Source organism: Scyliorhinus torazame, chromosome 5 (genome assembly GCF_047496885.1).
Source record: "Scyliorhinus torazame isolate Kashiwa2021f chromosome 5, sScyTor2.1, whole genome shotgun sequence".
Classification (NCBI taxonomy): Eukaryota; Metazoa; Chordata; class Chondrichthyes; order Carcharhiniformes; family Scyliorhinidae; genus Scyliorhinus; species Scyliorhinus torazame.
In genome coordinates, this window is record NC_092711.1 from 83,390,715 (window position 1) to 83,411,647 (window position 20,933).

At 49.6% G+C, this 20,933-nt stretch overlaps 2 protein-coding genes across 3 annotated transcripts in view; both read right to left on the reverse strand.

Moving 5' to 3' along the window:
- Positions 1-20,933, reverse strand: part of LOC140418685 (uncharacterized) — a 207,869-nt gene that overhangs the window by 127,116 nt on the left and 59,820 nt on the right. The window lies entirely within an intron of this gene.
- Positions 1-20,933, reverse strand: part of LOC140418683 (uncharacterized) — a 47,352-nt gene that overhangs the window by 11,231 nt on the left and 15,188 nt on the right. The window contains exon 4 of one of the 2 annotated variants that reach the window (XM_072502241.1): positions 14,418-16,203. In XM_072502241.1, coding sequence (XP_072358342.1) covers positions 14,418-15,436 — 1,019 coding nt within the window. In that variant the 5' untranslated portion in view covers positions 15,437-16,203. Of the gene's footprint in view, positions 1-14,302; positions 16,204-20,933 lie in introns of those variants that run through there. The other variant, XM_072502237.1, reaches the window with a different exon arrangement.

Below are 20,933 nucleotides of genomic sequence, written 5' to 3' on the forward strand. Positions count from 1 at the left end.
GTCGACAGCCACAGGTGAGGTGCCTGAAGATTGGAGGGTAACAAATGTTGTGCCTTTGTTTAACAAAGGCCAGAGGGAAAAGTCTGAGAACTACAGACCGGTGAGCCTAGCATCCGTGGTGAGTAAGTTGTGAGAAGGTATTCTGAGAGACAGGATCTACTGGCATTTAGAGAGGCAAGGACTGATCAGGGATAGTTAACATGGCTTTCTGAGTGGAAAATGATGTCTCACAAATTTGGTTGAGTTTTTTTAAAGGGGGAACCAACAAGGTAGATGAGGGCAGTGCTGTCGACGATGTTGACATGGACTTTAGCAAAGCCTTTGTCAAGGTACTGCATGGTAGGTTGTTCCACAAGGTTAAATCTCACGGGATTCAGGGTGAGGTAGCCAATTGGCTACAAAATTGGCTTGGCGACAGAAGACAAAGGGTGGTTGTAGAGGACTTTTTTTCAAACTGGAGGCCTGTGACCAGCGGTGTGCCTCAGGGATCAGTGCTGGGTCCACTGTTATTTGTTATTTATATTAATGATTTGGATGAGAATGTAGGAGGCATGGTTAGTAAGTTTGCAAATGGTACCAAGGTTGGTGGCAGAATGACCAGAGAAGGTTATCTAGGATTGCAACGGAACTTGATCAATTGGGCCAATGAACGGCAGATGGGAGTTTAATTTAGATAAATGTGAGGTGAGACATTTTGGTTGATCGATCGAATCGGGGCAGGACCTACTCAGTGAATGGGAGGGAGTTGGGGAGAGTTATAGAACAAAGAGATCTAGGAGTACAGGTTCATAGCTCCTTGAAAGTGGAGTCACAGGTGGACAGGGTGGTGAAGAAGGCATTCGGCATATTTGGTTTCATTGGGCAGAACATTGAATACAGGAGTTGGGACGTCTTGCTGAAGTTGTACAAGACATTAGTAAGGCGACACTTGGAGCACTGTGTACAGTTCTGGTCCTATTATGGAAAGGATATAATTCAACTAGAATGAGTGCAGAAAAGATTTACTCGGATGCAACCAGGACTTATTGCCCTGGAGAGTAGGCGTGATCTTATAGAGGTCTGTAAAATAATGAGGGGCATAAGTGAGGTAGATAGTCAACATCTTTTCCCAAATGTAAGGGAGTATAAAACTAGAGGGCATAGGTTTAAGGTAAGAGGGGAGAGATATAAAAGGGGCCAGAGGGGAAATGTTTTTCACACAGAGGGTGGCGAGTATCTGGAATGAGCTGCCAGAGGCAGTAGTAGAGGCGGGAATGCTGGGTATAGAGGGATATGGGCCAAATCAGGCAATTGGGACTAACTCAGTGGTAAACACTGGGCGGCATGGACAAGTTGGGCCGAAGGGCCTGTTTTCATGCTGTAAACCTCTTTTGACTCTATACAACTGCAGCAAAACATCCCTACATTTATATTAGATTTCCTTTGCAATAACAATAATATTCCATTGACCTTCCTAATCACTGGCTGTACCTGCAGACTAACTTGGGATCAGGCACTCCCGATCCCTCTGTAACTCAGAGTTCTGCAATCTCTCTCCATTTAAATAATATTGTTTTATTTAATACTTCCTGACAAAGTGGACAATCGACATTTTCTTAAGTTATGCTCCAGCTTTATCAGTTTTTTGCCCACTCATTTAACCAATTTGTAGTACTTTGCAGAGTCCTTAAATCCACTTCACAAATTACTTTCCTACCGGTCTTTGAGGCATCAGAAAATTTAGCCGCCAGACATTCAATCCCGTCATCCAACACATTCATATAGATTGTAAATGGTTGAGAGCCTAGCATTGATCGGGAGGCAGAGGGGGTCATAGATAGCAGCTTCAGGGAATTAGTTACACCAAAGATTGGAGATAGGTGGGTAACTGTAAGAGGGACTGGGAAAAAACAGCCAGTGCAGGGATCCCCTGCGGTCGTTCCCCTGAGAAACAAGTATACCGCTTTGGATACTTGTGGGGGGGGGGGGACTTACCAGGGGTAAGCCATGGGGTACGGGCCTCTGGCACGGAGTCTGTCCCTGTTGCTCAGAAGGGAAGGGGGGAGAGGAGCAGAGCATTAGTAATTGGGGACTCTATAGTCAGGGGCACAGATAGGAGATTTTGTGGGAGCGTGAGAGACTCACGTTTGGTATGTTGCCTCCCAGGTGCAAGGGTACGTGATGTCTCGGATCGTGTTTTCCGGGTCCTTAGGGGGGAGGGGGAGCAGCCCCAAGTCGTGGTCCACATTGGCACTAACGACATAGGTAGGAAAGGGGACAAGGATGTCAGGCAGGCTTTCAGAGAGCTAGGATGGAAGCTCAGAACTAGAACAAACAGAGTTGTTATCTCTGGGTTGTTGCCCGTGCTACGTGATAGTGAGATGAGGAATAGGGAGAGAGAGCATTTAAACACGTGGCTACAGGGATGGTGCAGGCGGGAGGGATTCAGATTTCTGGATAACTGGGGCTCTTTCTGGGGAAGGTGGGACCTCTACAGACAGGATGGTCTACATCTGAACCTGAGGGGCACAAATATCCTGGGGGGGAGATTTGTTAGTGCTCTTTGGGGGGGTTTAAACTAATGCAGCAGGGGCATGGGAACCTGGATTGTAGTTTTAGGGTAAGGGAGAATGAGAGTAGAGAGGTCAGGAGCACAGATTTGACGTCGCAGGAGGGGGCCAGTGTTCAGGTAGGTTTGAAGTGTGTCTACTTCAATGCCAGGAGTATACGAAACAAGGTAGGGGAACTGGCAGCATGGGTTGGTACCTGGGACTTCGATGTTGTGGCCATTTCGGAGACATGGAAAGAGCAGGGACAGGAATGGATGTTGCAGGTTCCGGGGTTTAGGTGTTTTAGTAAGCTCAGAGAAGGAGGCAAAAGAGGGGGAGCTGTGGCGCTGCTAGTCAAGAGCAGTATTACGGTGGCGGAGAGGATGCAAGATGGGGACTCTTCTTCTGAGGTAGTATGGGCTGAAGTTAGAAACAGGAAAGGAGAGGTCACCCTGTTGGGAGTTTTTTATAGGCCTCCTAATAGTTCTAGGGATGTAGAGGAAAGGATGGCGAAGATGATTCTGGATAAGAGCGAAAGTAACAGGGTAGTTATTATGGGAGACTTTAACTTTCCAAATATTGACTGGAAAAGATATAGTTCGAGTACAATAGATGGGTCGTTTTTTTGTACAGTGTGTGCAGGAGGGTTTCCTGAAACAATATGTTGACAGGCCAACAAGAAGCGAGGCCACGTTGGATTTGGTTTTGGGTAATGAACCAGGCCAGGTGTTGGATTTGGAGGTAGGAGAGCACTTTGGGGACAGTGACCACAATTCGGTGACGTTTACGTTAATGATGGAAAGGGATAAGTATACACCGCAGGGCAAGAGTTATAGCTGGGGGAAGGGCAATTATGATGCCATTAGACGTGACTTGGGGAGTATAAGGTGGAGAAGTAGGCTGCAAGTGTTGGGCACACTGGACAAGTGGGGCTTGTTCAAGGATCAGCTACTGCATGTTCTTGATAAGTATGTACCGGTCAGGCAGGGAGGAAGGCGTCGAGCGAGGGAACCGTGGTTTACCAAGGAAGTGGAATCTCTTGTTAAGAGGAAGAAGGAGGCCAATGTGAAGATGAGGTGTGAAGTTTCGGTTGGGGCGATGGAGAGTTACAAGGTAGCGAGGAAGGATCTAAAGAGAGAGCTAAGACGAGCAAGGAGGGGACATGAGAAGTATTTGGCAGGAAGGATCAAGGAAAACCCAAAAGCTTTCTATAGGTATGTCAGGAATAAGCGAATGACTAGGGAAAGAGTAGGACCAGTCAAGGACAGGGATGGGAAATTGTGTGTGGAGTCTGAAGAGATAGGCGAGATACTAAATGAATATTTTTCGTCAGTATTCACTCAGGAAAAAGATAATGTTGTGGAGGAGAATGCTGAGCCCCAGGCTAATAGAATAGATGGCATTGAGGTACGTAGGGAAGAGGTGTTGGCAATTCTGGACAGGCTGAAAATAGATAAGTCCCCGGGACCTGATGGGATTTATCCTAGGATTCTCTGGGAGGACAGGGAAGAGATTGCTGGACCTGTGGCTTTGATTTTTATGTCATCATTGGCTACAGGAATAGTGCCAGAGGACTGGAAGACAGCAAATGTGGTCCCTTTGTTCAAAAAGGGGAGCAGAGACAACCCCGGCAACTATAGACCGGTGAGCCTCACGTCTGTAGTGGGTAAAGTCTTGGAGGGGATTATAAGAGACAAGATTTATAATCATCTAGATAGGAATAATATGATCAGGGATAGTCAGCATGGCTTTGTGAAGGGTAGGTCATGCCTCACAAACCTTATTGAGTTCTTTGAGAAGGTGACTGAACAGGTAGCTGAGGGTAGAGCAGTTGATGTGGTGTATATGGATTTCAGCAAAGCGTTTGATAATGTTCCCCACGGTAGGCTATTGCAGAAAATACGGAGGCTGGGGATTGAGGGTGATTTAGAGATGTGGATCAGAAATTGGCTAGCTGAAAGAAGACAGAGGGTGGTGGTTGATGGGAAATGTTCAGAATGGAGTACAGTCACAAGTGGAGTACCACAAGGATCTGTTCTGGGGCCGTTGCTGTTTGTCATTTTTATCAATGACCTAGAGGAAGGCGCAGAAGGGTGGGTGAGTAAATTTGCAGACGATACTAAAGTCGGTGGTGTTGTCGATAGTGTGGAAGGATGTAGCAGGTTACAGAGGGATATAGATAAGCTGCAGAGCTGGGCTGAGAGGTGGCAAATGGAGTTTAATGTAGAGAAGTGTGAGGTGATTCACTTTGGAAGGAATAACAGGAATGCGGAATATTTGGCTAATGGTAATGTTCTTGGAAGTGTGGATGAGCAGAGGGATCTAGGTGTCCATGTACATAGATCCCTGAAAGTTGCCACCCAGGTTGATAGGGTTGTGAAGAAGGCCTATGGAGTGTTGGCCTTTATTGGTAGAGGGATTGAGTTCCGGAGTCGGGAGGTCATGTTGCTGCTGTACAGAACTCTGGTACGGCCGCATTTGGAGTATTGCGTACAGTTCTGGTCACCGCATTACAGGAAGGATGTGGAGGCTTTGGAGCGGGTGCAGAGGAGATTTACCAGGATGTTGCCTGGTATGGAGGGAAAATCTTATGAGGAAAGGCTGATGGACTTGAGGTTGTTTTCGTTGGAGAGAAGAAGGTTAAGAGGAGACTTAATAGAGGCATACAAAATGATCAGGGGGTTGGATAGGGTGGACAGTGAGAGCCTTCTCCCGCGGATGGAAATGGCTGGCACGAGGAGACATAACTTTAAACTGAGGGGTAATAGATATAGGACAGAGGTCAGAGGTAGGTTCTTTACGCAAAGAGTAGTGAGGCCGTGGAATGCCCTACCTGCTACAGTAGTGAACTCGCCAACATTGAGGGCATTTAAAAGTTTATTGGATAAACATATGGATGATAATGGCATAGTGTAGGTTAGATGGCTTTTGTTTCGGTGCAACATCGTGGGCCGAAGGGCCTGTACTGCGCTGTATTGTTCTATGTTCTATGATCCTGGTGACATTCCACTTGTCACATCTTACCCACCCAGAAATGACCCATTTATACCTACTGGCTGCTTCCTGCTCGCTAACCAATCCTCTATCCATGCTGATATGTTGCCCCCACACCATGAGCTCTTATTTTGTGTAATAACCTTTGATGTGGCACCTTGGGAAATACCTTCTGGAATGGAAATGGAAATCGCTTATTGTCACAAGTAGGCTTCAACGAAGTTACTGTGAAAAGCCCCTAGTCACCACATTCCGGCGCCTGTTCGGGTAGGCTGTTACGGGAATTGAACCGTGCTGCTGGTATGCCTTGGTCTGCTTTTAAAGCCAGCAATTTGGCCCTGTGCTAAACAGCCCCAGATAATCCAGATAAAGCACATCTACAGGTTCCCCTTTATTGACATCCCTTGTTACTTCCTCAGAGAACCTTGATAAATTAGTCAGTCACGATTGATTCCCTAAACCCATTTTCAAACACTGTATCAAAAGAAAATTCAAATCTCCTCTACCCCTCTGGCTCCTTTGCCAATTACCTTAGAGGGACTCACTTTCTGTTAAAGAGCCTGTCAACCCCTCTCACCCACTCTCCCGAAAGTGAACAAATTTAATCAGGAAAAGTCCAACAAATTCAAATATTTTCCTGTTAAAAGTTTATTGACGAAACAGAACATGGTTAAAAAGAAACTAACAGAAAATTACTTGAGGATCAAAGACAACCAGAGTAACAGGATGTTCACAATGTTCTGGTCCCAAATGGTTTCCCTTCGGCTCCTCTGTACCCTGTTCCCGTGACTCCCTGCTTTCGACACAGGGGCACTGAACCCTGGGGGTCACATCATCATCAGCCCCTGTGATTCTCCCCCCACCCCCTCCCCCCACAAAACCTGATTGGTTGGAGGTCCAGTTTCCAGTTTAGCACAGGGCTAAATCGCTGGCTTTTAAAACAGACCAAGGCAGGCCAGCAGCATGGTTCAATTCCCGTACCAGCCTCCCCGAACAGATGCCGGAATGTGGCGACTAGGGGCTTTTCATAGTAACCTCATTTGAAGCCTACCTGTGACAATAAGCGATTTTCATTTCATTTCATTTCAGTCAGGCGTCCAGCACCTTCCTGTCTCTATTAGCGACGCCCATGGCAGTTCCCCTACTGGGGAACAGGCCCCGTTATTCTCAGCTAAATTCAGCGAAAGTCAGCCCTCAGCTCCATCACCTGGCTGTCACCGACACGAGCAATAGAGACAGAAAGGTGCCCGAGGGTCAAATAGGAAGACAAAACTTGTGGATTTGGACCCCCATAAAGGTCAGCAACTTCTTAGAAAAAATCAAATTCCCAGTAAATAAATTAAAGGATCACACAACGGGACTTCAAGTTTTATAAGTTTTAATACAACAAACAAACGCACTAGAAGCTACTTTAACTTGGAAACCTACACAGTAAACTATAAACTAGAACTTTGCCCTTTTACACTATCTAAAATCACACTCCACCATCATAGTTACTCTGTCCTGGAATTTAATTGTCTCAGAACCTGTCCAAAGTGATGATTCATTCCTGAGGATTTACTTCCGTTCTTCAACCAAGACACTGAGAAACAAAAGGGAGAATAGAATAGAATGTGAACTGGCAAAATACATAAAAATGGACTGTAAAAGCTGCTGTGGCTACGTAAAAAGGCAATGTTTGTCCGTTCCAGATAGAGTCAGGAGAATTTAGAATGAGGAATAGAGATCTCTCCAGCCACCTCGTTCAACTCTGGGATGTAGATCATCAGCTTTTGGGGATTTATTCCCTTTCAACCCCATTAATTTCTCCAGTGCTACTTTTTCACCAATACTAATCTCTGCCAGTCCCTTGGTTGTCTGGTGTTTTGGGGCCAATTTCTGTATCTTCCTCTGTGAAGTCAGACACACATTGTTTAGTTTCTCTGCCATTTCCTTACTCCCCATTATAAACTCTCCTGTCGACTTCCGGTTGCGGCTATGCGGAGCTAAGCCGCACGAGTCAGCAGCTCCCGCGAAGACGGACTTTCGGGCTCGATAGAAGAGCCCCAACGGAACTTTTCACACAGCCAACCCGTGGGGAAGAGAGGAGAGAGGTCCCCCACTAACCTGTATGGACCGGACCCGCAGCGAAGGACCGGACCCGCAGCGAAACGGCCAAAAAAACGGCACTGGAGCAGCGGGAGAAGAAGAGTAAAACTCCATTATCATAGAATTTACAGTGCAGAAGGAGGCCATTCGGCCCATCGAGTCTGCACCGGCTCTTGGAAAGAGCATCCTACCCAAGGTCAACACCTCCACCCTATCCCCATAACCCAGTAACCCCACCCAACACTAAGTGCAATTTTGGACACTAAGGGCAATTTACCATAGCCAATCCACCTAACCTGCACATCTTTGGACTGTGGGAAGAAACCGGAGCACCCGGAGGAAACACGCACACACGGGGAGAATGTGCAGACTCCGCACAGACAGTGATCCAAGCCGGAATCGAACGTGGGACCCTGGAGCTGTGAAGCAATTGTGCTATCCACAATGCTACCGTGCTGCCCCAACAATGTTACCGTGCTGCCCCAAACAAACAAAATGGCTGCGGCTGGGGACAAAGAAGAGATGCAAGAATTCATCAAGCGCTGCTTCGAGGAGCTGCGCAAGGAGATGGTGGCGCCTATGCTGGCAATAATTGAAGGACTTGGGGCAACCCAGAAAGCCCATGAGGTGAAGATCCAGGAGATGCAGGACAAAGTGAGTGAAAATGAGGACGAGTTCTTGGGCCTGGCGGTGAGAGTGGAGCGGCACGAGGCGCTACAAAAGACGTGGGCGGGAAGACTCGAAGACCTGGAGAACAGGTCGAGGAGAAATAACTTGAGGATCCTGGGTCTCCCAGAAGGAGTGGAGGGGGCCGACGCCGCGGCATATGCGGGCACAATGATCGGGGCGCTGATGGGCGCGGAGGCCCCCCCCCGGGGTTGTTGGAGCTGGAAGGGGCGCACCAGGTGCTGGCGAGGAAGCCCAAGGCAAATGAGCCGCCAAGGGCGATGGTGGTGAGATTTCACCGGTTTACAGACAGAGAGAGGGTCCTGAAATGGGCCAAGAAGGAGCGGAGCAGCAAGTGGGACAATGCTGAGATTAGAATATACCCGGACTGGAGCACGGAGGTCGCTAAGCGGAGAGCGGGTTTCAACTGGGCCAAAGCGGTGCTGCATCGGAAAGGAGTGAAATTTGGAATGTTGCAGCCAGCGCGACTGTGGGTCACATATAACGGCCAACACCACTATTTTGAAACGCCCGAAGAGGCGTGGACCTTTATACAAACTGAAAAGTTGGACTCTAATTGAGGGTTTGTGAGGGTGGGGGGTATTTGAGGGTTGCAGTATGATGGCGGTTGTGTATAGGGAGGCAAGCACGCGCAGGGAATGTTATATGGACTGGGGACGAGAGACAAGGCCGCAACAGAAGCTGCGTCGGGGGGGGGGGGGGGGGGGGGGCAGGCTCTGGAAAGTGCGGGGTTTTTCTCCTGCGCGCGGAAAGAAAGGTGGGAGGGGGAACGTAGGAACGTCTACTGATGGGGAGATTCCCACACGAGGGGGTCAAAGGGATGGCGGGGGAAGCCGGGGTCAGGAGACTTACGGGAGTGATATGGGGGGAGCAAAAAAGCTAGACAGGGATCTGGGCGGGGGGGGGGGGGGGGGGGGGACGGTTGCTGCTGCACTGGCCGAAAGGGAATGGGATACAGAAGAGGTGGCCGGGATGGAGGTCCCCCGATTGGGGGCCTGGAGGGCGAGGTAGACGCGGACACGGGACTGGCCCAGAAAAGGAGATGGCTAGTCGGCGGGGGGGTGGGGGGTGAGAGCCCCTCCAATCCGCCTGATAACGTGGAATGTGAGGGGCCTGAATGGGCTGGTGAAGCGGGCTCGAGTGTTCGCGCACTTGAAGGGACTGAAGGTAGACGTGGCAATGCTCCTAGAGACATACCTGAAGGTGGCGGACCAGGTTAGGTTAAGAAGGGGATGGGTAGGACAGGTATTTCACTCGGGACTGGACGCGAAAAACAGTGGAGGTGGCAATTCTGGTGAGAAAACATGTTTCATTTGAGGCCAAGACTATCGAAGCGGACAAGGGAGGGAGATACGTGATCGTGAGTGGTAGGTTGCAAGGGACGTGGGTGGTGTTGGTAAATGTATACGCCCCGAACTGGGATGATGCTGGATTTATGAAGCGCATGTTGGAGCGCAACCTGGACCTGGAGGTAGGAGGACTGATAATGGGAGGGGACTTTAATACAGTGCTGGATCCAGTACTAGACCGCTCCAGATCAAGGACGGGGAGAGGCCGGCGGCGGCCAGGGTGCTCAGGGGGTTTATGGACCAGATGGGGGGAGTGGACCCATGGAGGTTTGCAAGACCGCAGGCCAGAGAATTTTCTTTCTTCTCCCACGTGCACAAGGCATACTCCCGGATAGACTTCTTTGTGCTGGGCAGGGTACTTATCCCGAGGGTGGAGGGGATGGAGTATTCGACCATAGCCGTTTCGGACCATGCCCCGCACTGGGTGGAAGTGATGCTGGGAGAGGAGAGGGACCAGCGCCCGCTGTGGTGGTTGGATGTGGGACTGTTGGCAGATGAGGTGGTGTGTGGTAAGGTAAGGGGGTGTATTGAAAGGTACCTGGAGGCCAATGACAATGGGGAGGTGCGAGTGGAGGTGGTGTGGGAGGCGCTGAAGGCGGTGATCAGGGGAGAGCTAATCTCCATCAGGGCCCATAGAGAGAAGACAGAGGGCAGGGAAAGGAAGAGGTTAGCGGGGGAGATTTTGCGAGTGGACAGGAGATACGCAGAGGCCCCGGAGGAAAGATTACTTGGGGAAAGACGACGGCTCCAGATGGAGTTTGACCTGTTGACCACGGGGAAGGCGGAGGCACAATGGAGGAAGGCGCAGTGGGCGACCTACGAGTGTGGGGAAAAGGCCAGTTGGATGCTGGCACACCAGCTCCGCAAGAGGGCGGCAGAGAGGGAAATAGGGGGAGTCAAAGATGGTGGGAGAGTCATGGCCCAGAGTGCAACGGAAATAAACAAGGTATTCAAGGCCTTCTACGAAGAGCTGTACAGATCCCAGCCCCCGGGGGGGAAGAGGGGATGGTAAGATTCCTGGACCAACTGCGGTTCCTGAGGGTGGAGGAGCAAGAGGTGGCTGGTCTGGGGGCACCAATCGGGTTGGAGGAGCTGAGTAAGGGCTTGGGGAGCATGCAGGCTGGGAAGGCCCCGGGGCCGGACGGGTTCCCGGTGGAGTTCTATAGAAAGTATGCGGACCTGTTGGCCCCGCTATTAGTGAGGACCTTTAACGAGGCAAGAGAGCAGGGGACCCTGCCCCCGACAATGTCGGAGGCGACAATTTCCATGATTCTGAAGCGAGACAAGGACCCACAGCAATGTGGATCGTATAGGCCGATTTCGCTCCTTAATGTGGACGCTAAGCTATTGGCAAAAGTGCTGGCCACGAGGATTGAGGACTGTGTGCCGGGGATGATACATGAGGACCAGGCGGGATTTGTAAAGGGCAGGCAACTAAATACGAATGTGCGGCAGCTCTTAAACGTGATTATGATGCCATCGGAGGAGGGAGAGGCGGAGATAGTGGCAGCCATGGACGCGGAAAAGGCCTTTGACCGAGTAGAGTGGGAGTACCTCTGGGAGGTGTTGCACAGGTTTGGGTTCGGGGGAGGGTTTATTAGCTGGGTTAGGCTTCTCTACAGCGCCCCGGTGACAAGTGTGGTGACGAACCGGCGGAGGTCGGAGTACTTTCGGCTGTACCGAGGAACGAGGCAGGGGTGCCCTCTGTCCCCCCGTTGTTTGCATTGGCGATCGAACCCTTGGCCATATCACTGAGGGAGTCCAATAAATGGAAGGGGGTGGTCCGCGGGGGAGAAGAGCATCGGGTGTCGCTATATGCGGACGACCTGCTGCTGTACGTGGCGGACCCAATGGAGGGGATGGTGGAGGTCATGCAGACTTTGAGGGAGTTTAGGGAGTTCTCGGGCTATAAGCTCAATGTAGGGAAGAGCCAGCTTTTTGTATTACAGGCAGGGGACCAAGAAAGAGGGATAGGGGACCTACCGCTGAGGAGGGCGGAGGGGAGCTTTCGGTATCTAGGGATGCAGATAGCCAGGAGCTGGGGGGCCCGACACAAACTGAATCTGACGTGGTTGGTGGACCAAATGGAGGTGGACTTGAAAAGATGGGACATGTTGCCGCTCTCGTTGGCGGGTAGAGTGCAGTCGGTCAAAATGGTGGTCCTTCCGAGGTTTTTGTTTGTGTTCCAGTGCCTCACCATCTTGATTACCAAGGGCTTTTTCAAGAGAGTAGGTAGGAGTATTATGGGGTTTGTGTGGGCGAACAAGACCCTGAGGGTAAGGAGAGGGTTCCTGGAGCGCAGTAGGGACCGAGGAGGGCTGGCGCTGCCAAACCTAGGGAGCTACTACTGGGCAGCAAACGTGGCGATGATCCGCAAGTGGGTTATGGAGGGAGAGGGGGCGGCATGGAAGAGGATGGAGATGGCGTCCTGCAAAGGAACGAGCTTGGGGGCGCTGGTGACGGCACTGCTGCCGCTCCAGCCATCGAAGTACACCACGAGTCCGGTGGTGGCGGCAACGTTAAGGATCTGGGGCCAGTGGAGACGGCATAGGGGTGCAATGGGAGCCTCGGTGTGGTCCCCGATTAGGAGTAACCACCGGTTTGTCCCGGGGAAGATGGACGGGGGGTTCCAGGGCTGGCACCGGGCGGGGATTAGAAGAATGGGGGACCTGTTCATCGACGGGACATTTGCGAGCCTAGGGGCACTGGAGGAGAAGTTTGAGCTACCCCCGGGAAATGCATTCCGATATATGCAGGTGAGGGCTTTTGTGAGGCGACAGGTCAGGGAATTCTCGCTGCTCCCGGCACAAGAAGTTCAAGACAGGGTGATTTCGGGTGTATGGGTCGGGGAGGGCAAGGTTTCGGCAATACACCAAGAGATGAAAGAAGAGGGGGAAGCGCTAGCAGAAGAGTTGAAGGGTAAATGGGAGGAGGAGCTGGGGGAGGAGATCGAGGAAGGTTTGTGGGCGGACGCCCTGGGTAGGGTTAATTCGTCCTCCTCATGTGCCAGGCTTAGCCTGATACAATTTAAGGTGTTTCGCAGAGCGCACCTGACGGGGGTGAGGTTGAGTAGGTTCTTTGGGGTAGAGGACAGATGCGTAAGATGTTCAGGGAGCCCGGCGAACCATGTCCACATGTTCTGGACATGTCCGGCACTGGAGGGGTTCTGGAGAGGAGTGGCGGGAGCAATATCTCAGGTGGTGAAAGTCCGGGTCAAGCCAAGCTGGGGGCTAGCAATATTTAGAGTAGTGGAGGCCGGCATTCTGGTCTTTGCGTCCCTGGTAGCCCGGCGAAGGATCTTGCTCATGTGGAAGGAGGCAAAGCCCCCTAGCGTGGAGGCCTAGACAAATGACATGGCTGGGTTCATAAAGTTGGAGAGGATTAAGTTTGCCTTAAGGGGGTCTGCGCAGGGGTTCTACAGGTGGTGACAACCGTTCCTAGACTATCTCGCGGAGTGTTAGAGGAAGGCCGGTCAGCAGCAGCAGCAACCCTGGCGGGGGGGGGGGGGGAACGAGAGACTGCTTGAGAGGACGGATGAGCGGGAGATAACATGGAGGATGGGGGAAACTGGCACGAATGGGCAAGAGCCAGTGTATAAAGCTATGTAAATATATCATCTTACCATGTATATATCTTGCTCAGGGTGATTTTGTGTTATTTTGTTACGGGTGGGGGGGGGTTTATTGTTTGTAAGGGGAAAAATTGTTATGTTTTGTTAAAAAACTTTAATGAATATATTTTCAAAAAAATAAATAAACTCTCCTGTCTCTGCCTGGAATGGACCCACATTGGCCTTCGCTAATCTTTTCCTTTTCACATTCCCGTAGAGGCTTTTCCAGTCATTTTTTATGTTTCTCGTCAGTTTGCTCTCATCAGTTTCTTGGTCCTCCTTTGCTGAATTCTAATGGATCTCATGGAATCTTTAACGTTTCTTGTTAGCCACGGTTACATCACTTTTCCTGTTGGAATTTTGTTCCTTAAAGGAATCTATATTTGTTGTATATATGTGTGAAATAAAAGTTGCAAAAACCCCAGAGGACCATAGGCTGCTCTCACCTTTGACAGAGAGAGAGCTGACTGGAGGTGATTTAACCCGAGGGTCAGCACACCTCAGGCGAGGGGCCTGGTTGAGAAGGCGGGGCCTTCATGAATAAACTCAGCCAGTACGGGAGTTGAATCCTCACTGTTGGCCTTGCTCTGCATCACAAACCAGTCGTCCAGTCAACTGAGCTAACAAACCCCCTGATAAATATGTAATAATTCCTTAAATATTAGGTATTATCTGTACCAATCAGTTTCCCAGACCACCCCAGACAAATTGCCCCTCACACCGTGATAGTTTTCCTCTGTGAGGAACACCCAGATAAATTAAACAAAAAAAACATGTAACCACCAGGGCCCATCTCCATGGCAACATGGCTTGGGGGGGGGGGGGGGAGGAGGTTCCAAACAGAAATTGAAACTAAATATCTTCAAACTTCCAAACCCCCTTTCGCTCTGTGATCCTTGTGCAATTTGAAGCCAGGGATTAGCAACAAGGCTCAAAGAGCATCAGCCCACTGGAGGCAAAGTGGTGAGACCGGTCAGTCCAGCAGAAAGAAACCCTCCGACCATCCCCACTGACCACCTGTCAGAATGAACAAAATGCAGTCCTGGGTGTAGAGCAGAAACAATAACAGCAGAATCCAACCCCTGTAATCAATTGTGAAATTGTTGGTGTCACAGCAGATGCGATTAAACATGCAATCCCGTCTCACATTGAGAGGTGGACGGTCTCTCCCCAGTGTGAACTCGCTGGTGTCTCCGCAGGTTGGATGAATCACGGAACCCTTTCCCACACTGAGAGCAGGTGAACGGCCTCTCCCCAGTGTGAATTCGCTGGTGTGTCCGCAGGTAAGATAACTGAGCAAATCCTTTCCCACACTGAGAACAGATGAATGGCCTCTCCCCAGTGTGAACTCGCCGGTGTCTCCGCAGGGATGATGAATCACGGAATCTCTTCCCACACTGAGAGCAGGTGAATGGCCTCTCCCCAGTGTGAACTCGCTGGTGTGTCTGCAGGGCGGATGACTGAGTGAATCCCTTCTCACACTGAGAGCAGGTGAATGGCCTCTCCCCATTGTGAATTCGCTGGTGTGTCTGCAGGCCGGATGACTGAGTGAATCCCTTCCCACACTGAGAACAGGTGAATGGCCTCTCCCCAGTGTGAATTCGCTGATGTCTCTGCAGGGTTGATGAATCACGGAATCCCTTCCCACACTGAGAGCAGGTGAATGGCCTCTCCCCAGTGTGAACTCGCTGGTGTGTCTGCAGGGCGGATAACTGAGTGAATCCCTTCCCACACTGAGAGCAGGTGAATGGCCTCTCCCCATTGTGAATTCGCTGGTGTGTCTGCAGGCCGGATGACTGAGTGAATCCCTTCCCACACTGAGAACAGGTGAATGGCCTCTTCCCAGTGAGAATTCGCTGATGTCTCTGCAGGGTTGATGAATCACGGAATCCCTTCCCACACTGAGAGCAGGTGAATGGCCTCTCCCCAGTGTGAACTCGCTGGTGTGTCTGCAGGCCGGATGACTGAGTGAATCCCTTCCCACACTGAGAGCAGGTGAACGGCCTCTCCCCAGTGTGAACTCGCTGGTGTGTCTTCAGGGCGGATAATTGACTGAATCCCTTCCCACACTGAGAGCAGGTGAACGGCCTCTCCCCAGTGTGACTGCGTCGATGGGTTTCCAGCTCTGATGGGGCTCGGAATGCCTTGCCACAGTCCCCACATTTCCACGGTTTCCCCATGTCTAGGGTCTCCCCGTGGCTCTTCAGGTTGGATGATCAATTGAAGCCTCTTCCACAGACACAACATGGGTATGGTCTCTCCCTGCTGTGAATGTTATGTTTATTCAGGCTGTGTAACTGGTTAAAGTTCTTTACACAGTAAGTTCACTGGAACTGTCTGTGCAGAGTCTGCACGTTCTCCCCGTGTCAGCGTGGGTTTCCTCCGGGTGCTCCGGTTTCCTCCCACAGTCCAAAGACGTGCAGGTTAGGTGGATTGGCTGTGATAAATTGCCCTTAGTTTCGGAAAAGGTTGGGTGGGGTTATTGGGTTATGGTGATAGGGTGGAGGTGTGGGCTTAGGCAGGATGATCTTTCCAAGGGCCGGTGCAGACTCGATGGGCCAAATTCTGGGAGTCTATGTACTCTCTCACTTGGTTGTGTGTTGTGTGGGTCTCGGTGCTTTTCCAGTCACACTGATGTTTCCACAGTCAGTTCACTGGAACACTCTCACTCGGTTGTGTGTTGTGTGGGTCTCGGTGCTTTTCCAGTCACACTGATGTTTCCACAGTCAGTTCACTGGAACACTCTCACTCGGGTGTGTGTTGTGTGGGTCTCGCTGCTTTTCCAGTCACACTGATGTTTGAAATCATTAGCTGACAGTTCGGGTAAACATTTCTCCTTCTAGATTCAAAGGCCGATGATGTTCAGGTTCCAAGGAATCAAGTGACTCTGTCAGATCGAGACGTAATGTTTGAGATTTCTGTCTGTAATTCCTCCTCATCTAATATCCTGTAAAAACAATTTACAAAATTCATCACTGTTAGTACAGGATCAAAACTTAGAACAGACAATTCTCGTTTCTATGGAACATTTGTCCTCTCTTATTCCACGAAAGCTGTAAAGCTCCATCCCACATACTCTCCCTCCATTATCACTCTGCTGTATCTAATATTCACCCTTGCAATTCCCCTTCAGGTGCGGATTCATGTTGATTGACAGATCGAAGCTCACAGCTTCCTGTCCAGGAGATCACAACAAATATGAGCTGCAGTCGGCCATTCGGCCCATCGAGCCTGAACCATTCAATGGGATCATTCGCTGACCTACCTCAGCACCGTTTTCCCACACTATCCCCCTGTCACAATGGTCAGCACAGTGGTTAGCACTGTTGATTCACAGCTCCAGGGTCCCAGGTTCGATTCCGGCTTCGGTCACTGTCTGTGCGGAGTCTGCACATCCTCCCCGTATGTAGCGTGGGTTTCCTCTGGGTGCTCCGGTTTCCTCCCACAGTCCAAAGATGTGCAGGTTAGGCGGATTGGCCATGATAAGAACTAGAAGCAGGAGTAGGCCATCTGGCCCCTCGAGCCTGCTCCACCATTCAATGAGATCATGGCTGATCTTTTGTGGACTCAGCTCCACTTTCCGGCCCGAACACCATAACCCTTAATCCCTTTATTCTTCAAAAAACTATCTATCTTTATCTTAAAAACATTTAATGAAGGAGCCTCTACTGCTTCACTGGGCAAGGAATTCCATAGATTCACAACCCTTTGGGTGAAGAAGTTCCTCCTGAACTCAGTCCTAAATCTACTTCCCCTTATTTTGAGGTTATGCCCCCTAGTTCTGCTTTCACCCGCCAATGGAAACAACCTGCCCGCATCTATCCTATCTATTCCCTTCATAATCTTATATGTTTCTATAAGATCCCCCCTCATCCTTCTAAATTCCAGCGAGTACAGTCCCAGTCTACTCAACCTCTCCTCGTAATCCAACCCCTTCAGCTCTGGGATTAACCTAGTGAATCTCCTCTGCACACCCTCCAGTGCCAGTACGTCCTTTCTCAAGTAAGAAGACCAAAACTGAACACAATACTCCAGCTGTGGCCTCACTAACACCTTATACAATTGCAGCATAACCTCCCTAGTCTTAAACTCCATCCCTCTAGCAATGAAGGACAAAATTCCGTTCGCCTTCTTAATCACCTGTTGCACCTGTAAACCAACTTTTTGCGACTCATGCACTAGCACACCCAGGTCTCTCTGCACAGCAGCATGTTTTAATATTTTATCATTTAAATAATAATCCCTTTTGCTGTTATTCCTACCAAAATGGATAACCTCACATTTGTCAACATTGTATGCCATCTGCCAGACACAAGCCCATTCACTTAACCTATCCAAATCCCTCTGCAGACTTCTGGTATCCTCTGCACTTTTTGCTTTCACACTCATCTTAGTGTCGTCTGCAAACTTGGACACATTGCCCTTGGTCCCCAACTCCAAATCATCTATGTAAATTGTGAACAATTGTGAGCCCAACACTGATCCCTGAGGGACACCACGAGCTATTGATTGCCAACCAGAGAAACACCCATTAATCCCCACTCTTTGCTTTCTATTAATTAACCAATCCTCTATCCATGCGACTACTTTACCCTTAATGCCATGCATCTTTATCTTATGCAGCAACCTTTTGTGTGGCACCATGTCAAAGGCTTTCTGGAAATCCAGATATACCACATCCATTGGCTCCCCGTTATCTACCGCTCTGGTATTGTCCTCAAAAAATTCCACTAAATTAGTTAGGCATGACCTACCCTTTATGAACCCATGCTGCGTCTGCCCAATGGGACAATTTCCATCCAGATGCCTCGCTATTTCTTCCTTGATGACAGATTCCAGCATCTTCCCTACTACCGAAGTTAAGCTCACTGACCTATAATTACCCGCTTTCTGCCTACCTCCTTTTTAAAACAGTGGTGTCACATTTGCTCATTTCCAATCCGCCAGGACCACCCGAGTCTAGTGAATTTTGGTAAATTATCACTAGTGCATTTGCAATTTCCCTAGCCATCTCTTTTAGCACTCTGGGATGCATTCCATCAGGTCCAGGAGACTTGTCTACCTTTAGCCCCATTAGCTTGCCCATCACTACCTCCTTGGTGATCACAATCGTCTCAAGGTCCTCACCTGTCATAGCCTCATTTCCATCTGTCACTGGCATGTTATTTGTGTCTTCCACTGTGAAGACCGACCCAAAAAACCTGTTCAGTTCCTCAGCCATTTCCTCATCTCCCATTATTAAATCTCCTTCTCATCCTCTAATGGACCAATATTTACCTCAGCCACTCTTTTTTAAAAATATATTTGTAGAAACTTTTACTATCTGTATCATCTGTTACATCTTCTCCAGTCCTTCTAGATCCATTTTACAATATGGAGACTTGAACTAATCTGAGCAGCAAACTCACCGTTGTCCTCAAATGCCTGTATGTTGCAGTATTTTACACATTTTACTATTAGCTGAATGTACGATGGGACAGAATAAGATCCAACGAGCCAGTCTGTGACACTGTAGAACATCGGGCAGCACGGCAGCACAATGGTTAGCACAATGGCTTGACAGCACCAGGGTCCCAGGTTCGATTCCGGCTTGGGGTCACTGTCTGTGCGGAGTCTGCACGTTCTCCCCGTGTCTGCGTGGGTTTCCATCGGGTGCTCCAGTTTCCTTCCACAATCCAAAGATGTGCAGGGATATGTGGATTGGCTATGCTAAATTGCCCTTAGCATCCAAAAAAGTTAAGGGAAGGTGGGGTTACGGGGATAGGGTGGAAGTGTGGGGATAGGGTGGAGGTGTGGGGTTAGGTAGGGTGCTAAGGCCGGTGCAGACTCGATGCGCCAAACGGCCTCCTTCTGCACTGTAGATTCTGTGATTCTGTATCTACAAACTTGCCTCTTCCCCTTACTGCTAAAAAGTTGGCTTTTTCATTCTTAACCTGTCAGTGATGACATTAAGAATAATGTGTCAGAGAAAGACTGGATTTCAGCTCGGTGACACTGGGCCAGACTAAAGTTTAATTCATAGGATTGTTGAGCTAATGTCTCCATATCATTTGATGGACCTAGAAGGACTGAGGAAGATACAGGAAAGTTTATCGGAATGAAGCCTGAATGGACAGGTTACAGCCAGCAAGAAATGCAGAGGCTCGATGAGCCGTATGGTCTGCATCCACTCCCATTTCTTGTGTTTTCATGAACATCACGGTCAGTCATTTCCATGCAGACACAACCAACTAACAGTTCATCGCCATCCTTCCCATATTCCAGGATTCCAAACACACTTTCCAGGTGACAGTGATTTACTTGTACTTCTTGCTTTCCAGTATTGTGTATTCACTGCTCACGATTTGGTCTCCCCCACACTGAGGAGATTAAATCTGGATTGGTGACTGTGGAACATCACCATTCAGTCTGCAAGCATAATCCTGAGCTTCTGATCATTTAATATTTTAATTCCCCGCCCCATTCCCACTCTGTCCTCGGCCTCCTGCACTGCTCCAATAAAGCTCAAAGGAAACTCGAGGAACAGAACCTCATCCTTGATCAGGCAATTTCTGACCTTCCAGACACAACATTCATTTCAGTAATTTCAGATTATAATCATCACTCCGATATTTTCAGACAGTTGGTGCTGGTAACGGTTCTGCTGTTGCCATTTATACTTCACCTGGACCTGTCTTTTATTTCTTCTCGTGTCCTATTAGTTTATTTACTTATATCATTGTCTCCCAGTTTTGTCTTGCACCATTATCCCCTTTGTCATTTAATCACTTCAGCCTCACATCCTCCCAAACTGCCCCCTCTGAAATGGCCCAGCAAGCCACTCAGTTCAAGGGCAATTAGGGATGGGCAGCAAATGCCGGCTCAGCCAGCGACACCCACATCCCAAGAACAAATAAAGGAAAGTCGGCAGTTAGAAAGGCAAATGCAATGTTCGCATTCATTTTAAGAGAGCTACAATACAAGTGCAGGGATGTACTGCCATGCCTCTCATCAGACCACATTTTGAGTATTGTGAGCAGTTTTGGGCCCCGTGTCTAAGGAAGGATGTACTGGCCTTGGAGGGTGTCTGGAGGAGGATCACAAGAATGATCCCTGGAATGAAAGATTTGTCATATGAGGAGCGATTGAGGACTCTGGGTCTGTACTCGATGGAGTTTAGAAGGATGAATGGGAATCTCATTGAAACTTACAGAATACCCAGATAGAGTGGACGTGGAGAAAATGTTTCCACTGGTAGGAGAGATTAGAACCCGAGGGCATAGCCTCAGACTGAAGGGACGATCATTTAAAACTGAGGGGAGGAGGAATTTCTTCAGCCTGAGGGTGGTGAACCTGTGGAACTCTTCGCTGAAGAAGACTGTGGAGGCCAAGTGACATAAACATCGAACTTGATGGGGCAAATGGCGTCTTTCTGCACTATCAAGTATGCACACCGACCCTCTGAAAGAGCACCCTACTCAGAGCCACTCTCCCGCCCTATCCCCTTAACCCCACCTAACCAACACATCCCCGGACACCGAAGGCAATTTAGCATGGGCAATCCACCTAACCTGCACATCTTTGGACTGTGGGAGGAAAGTGGAGCATCCGGAAGAAACCCACGCAGACACGGGGAGAAAGTGCAAACTCCACACAGACAGTGACCCAAGGCTGGAATTAACCTGGGTCCCTGGCACT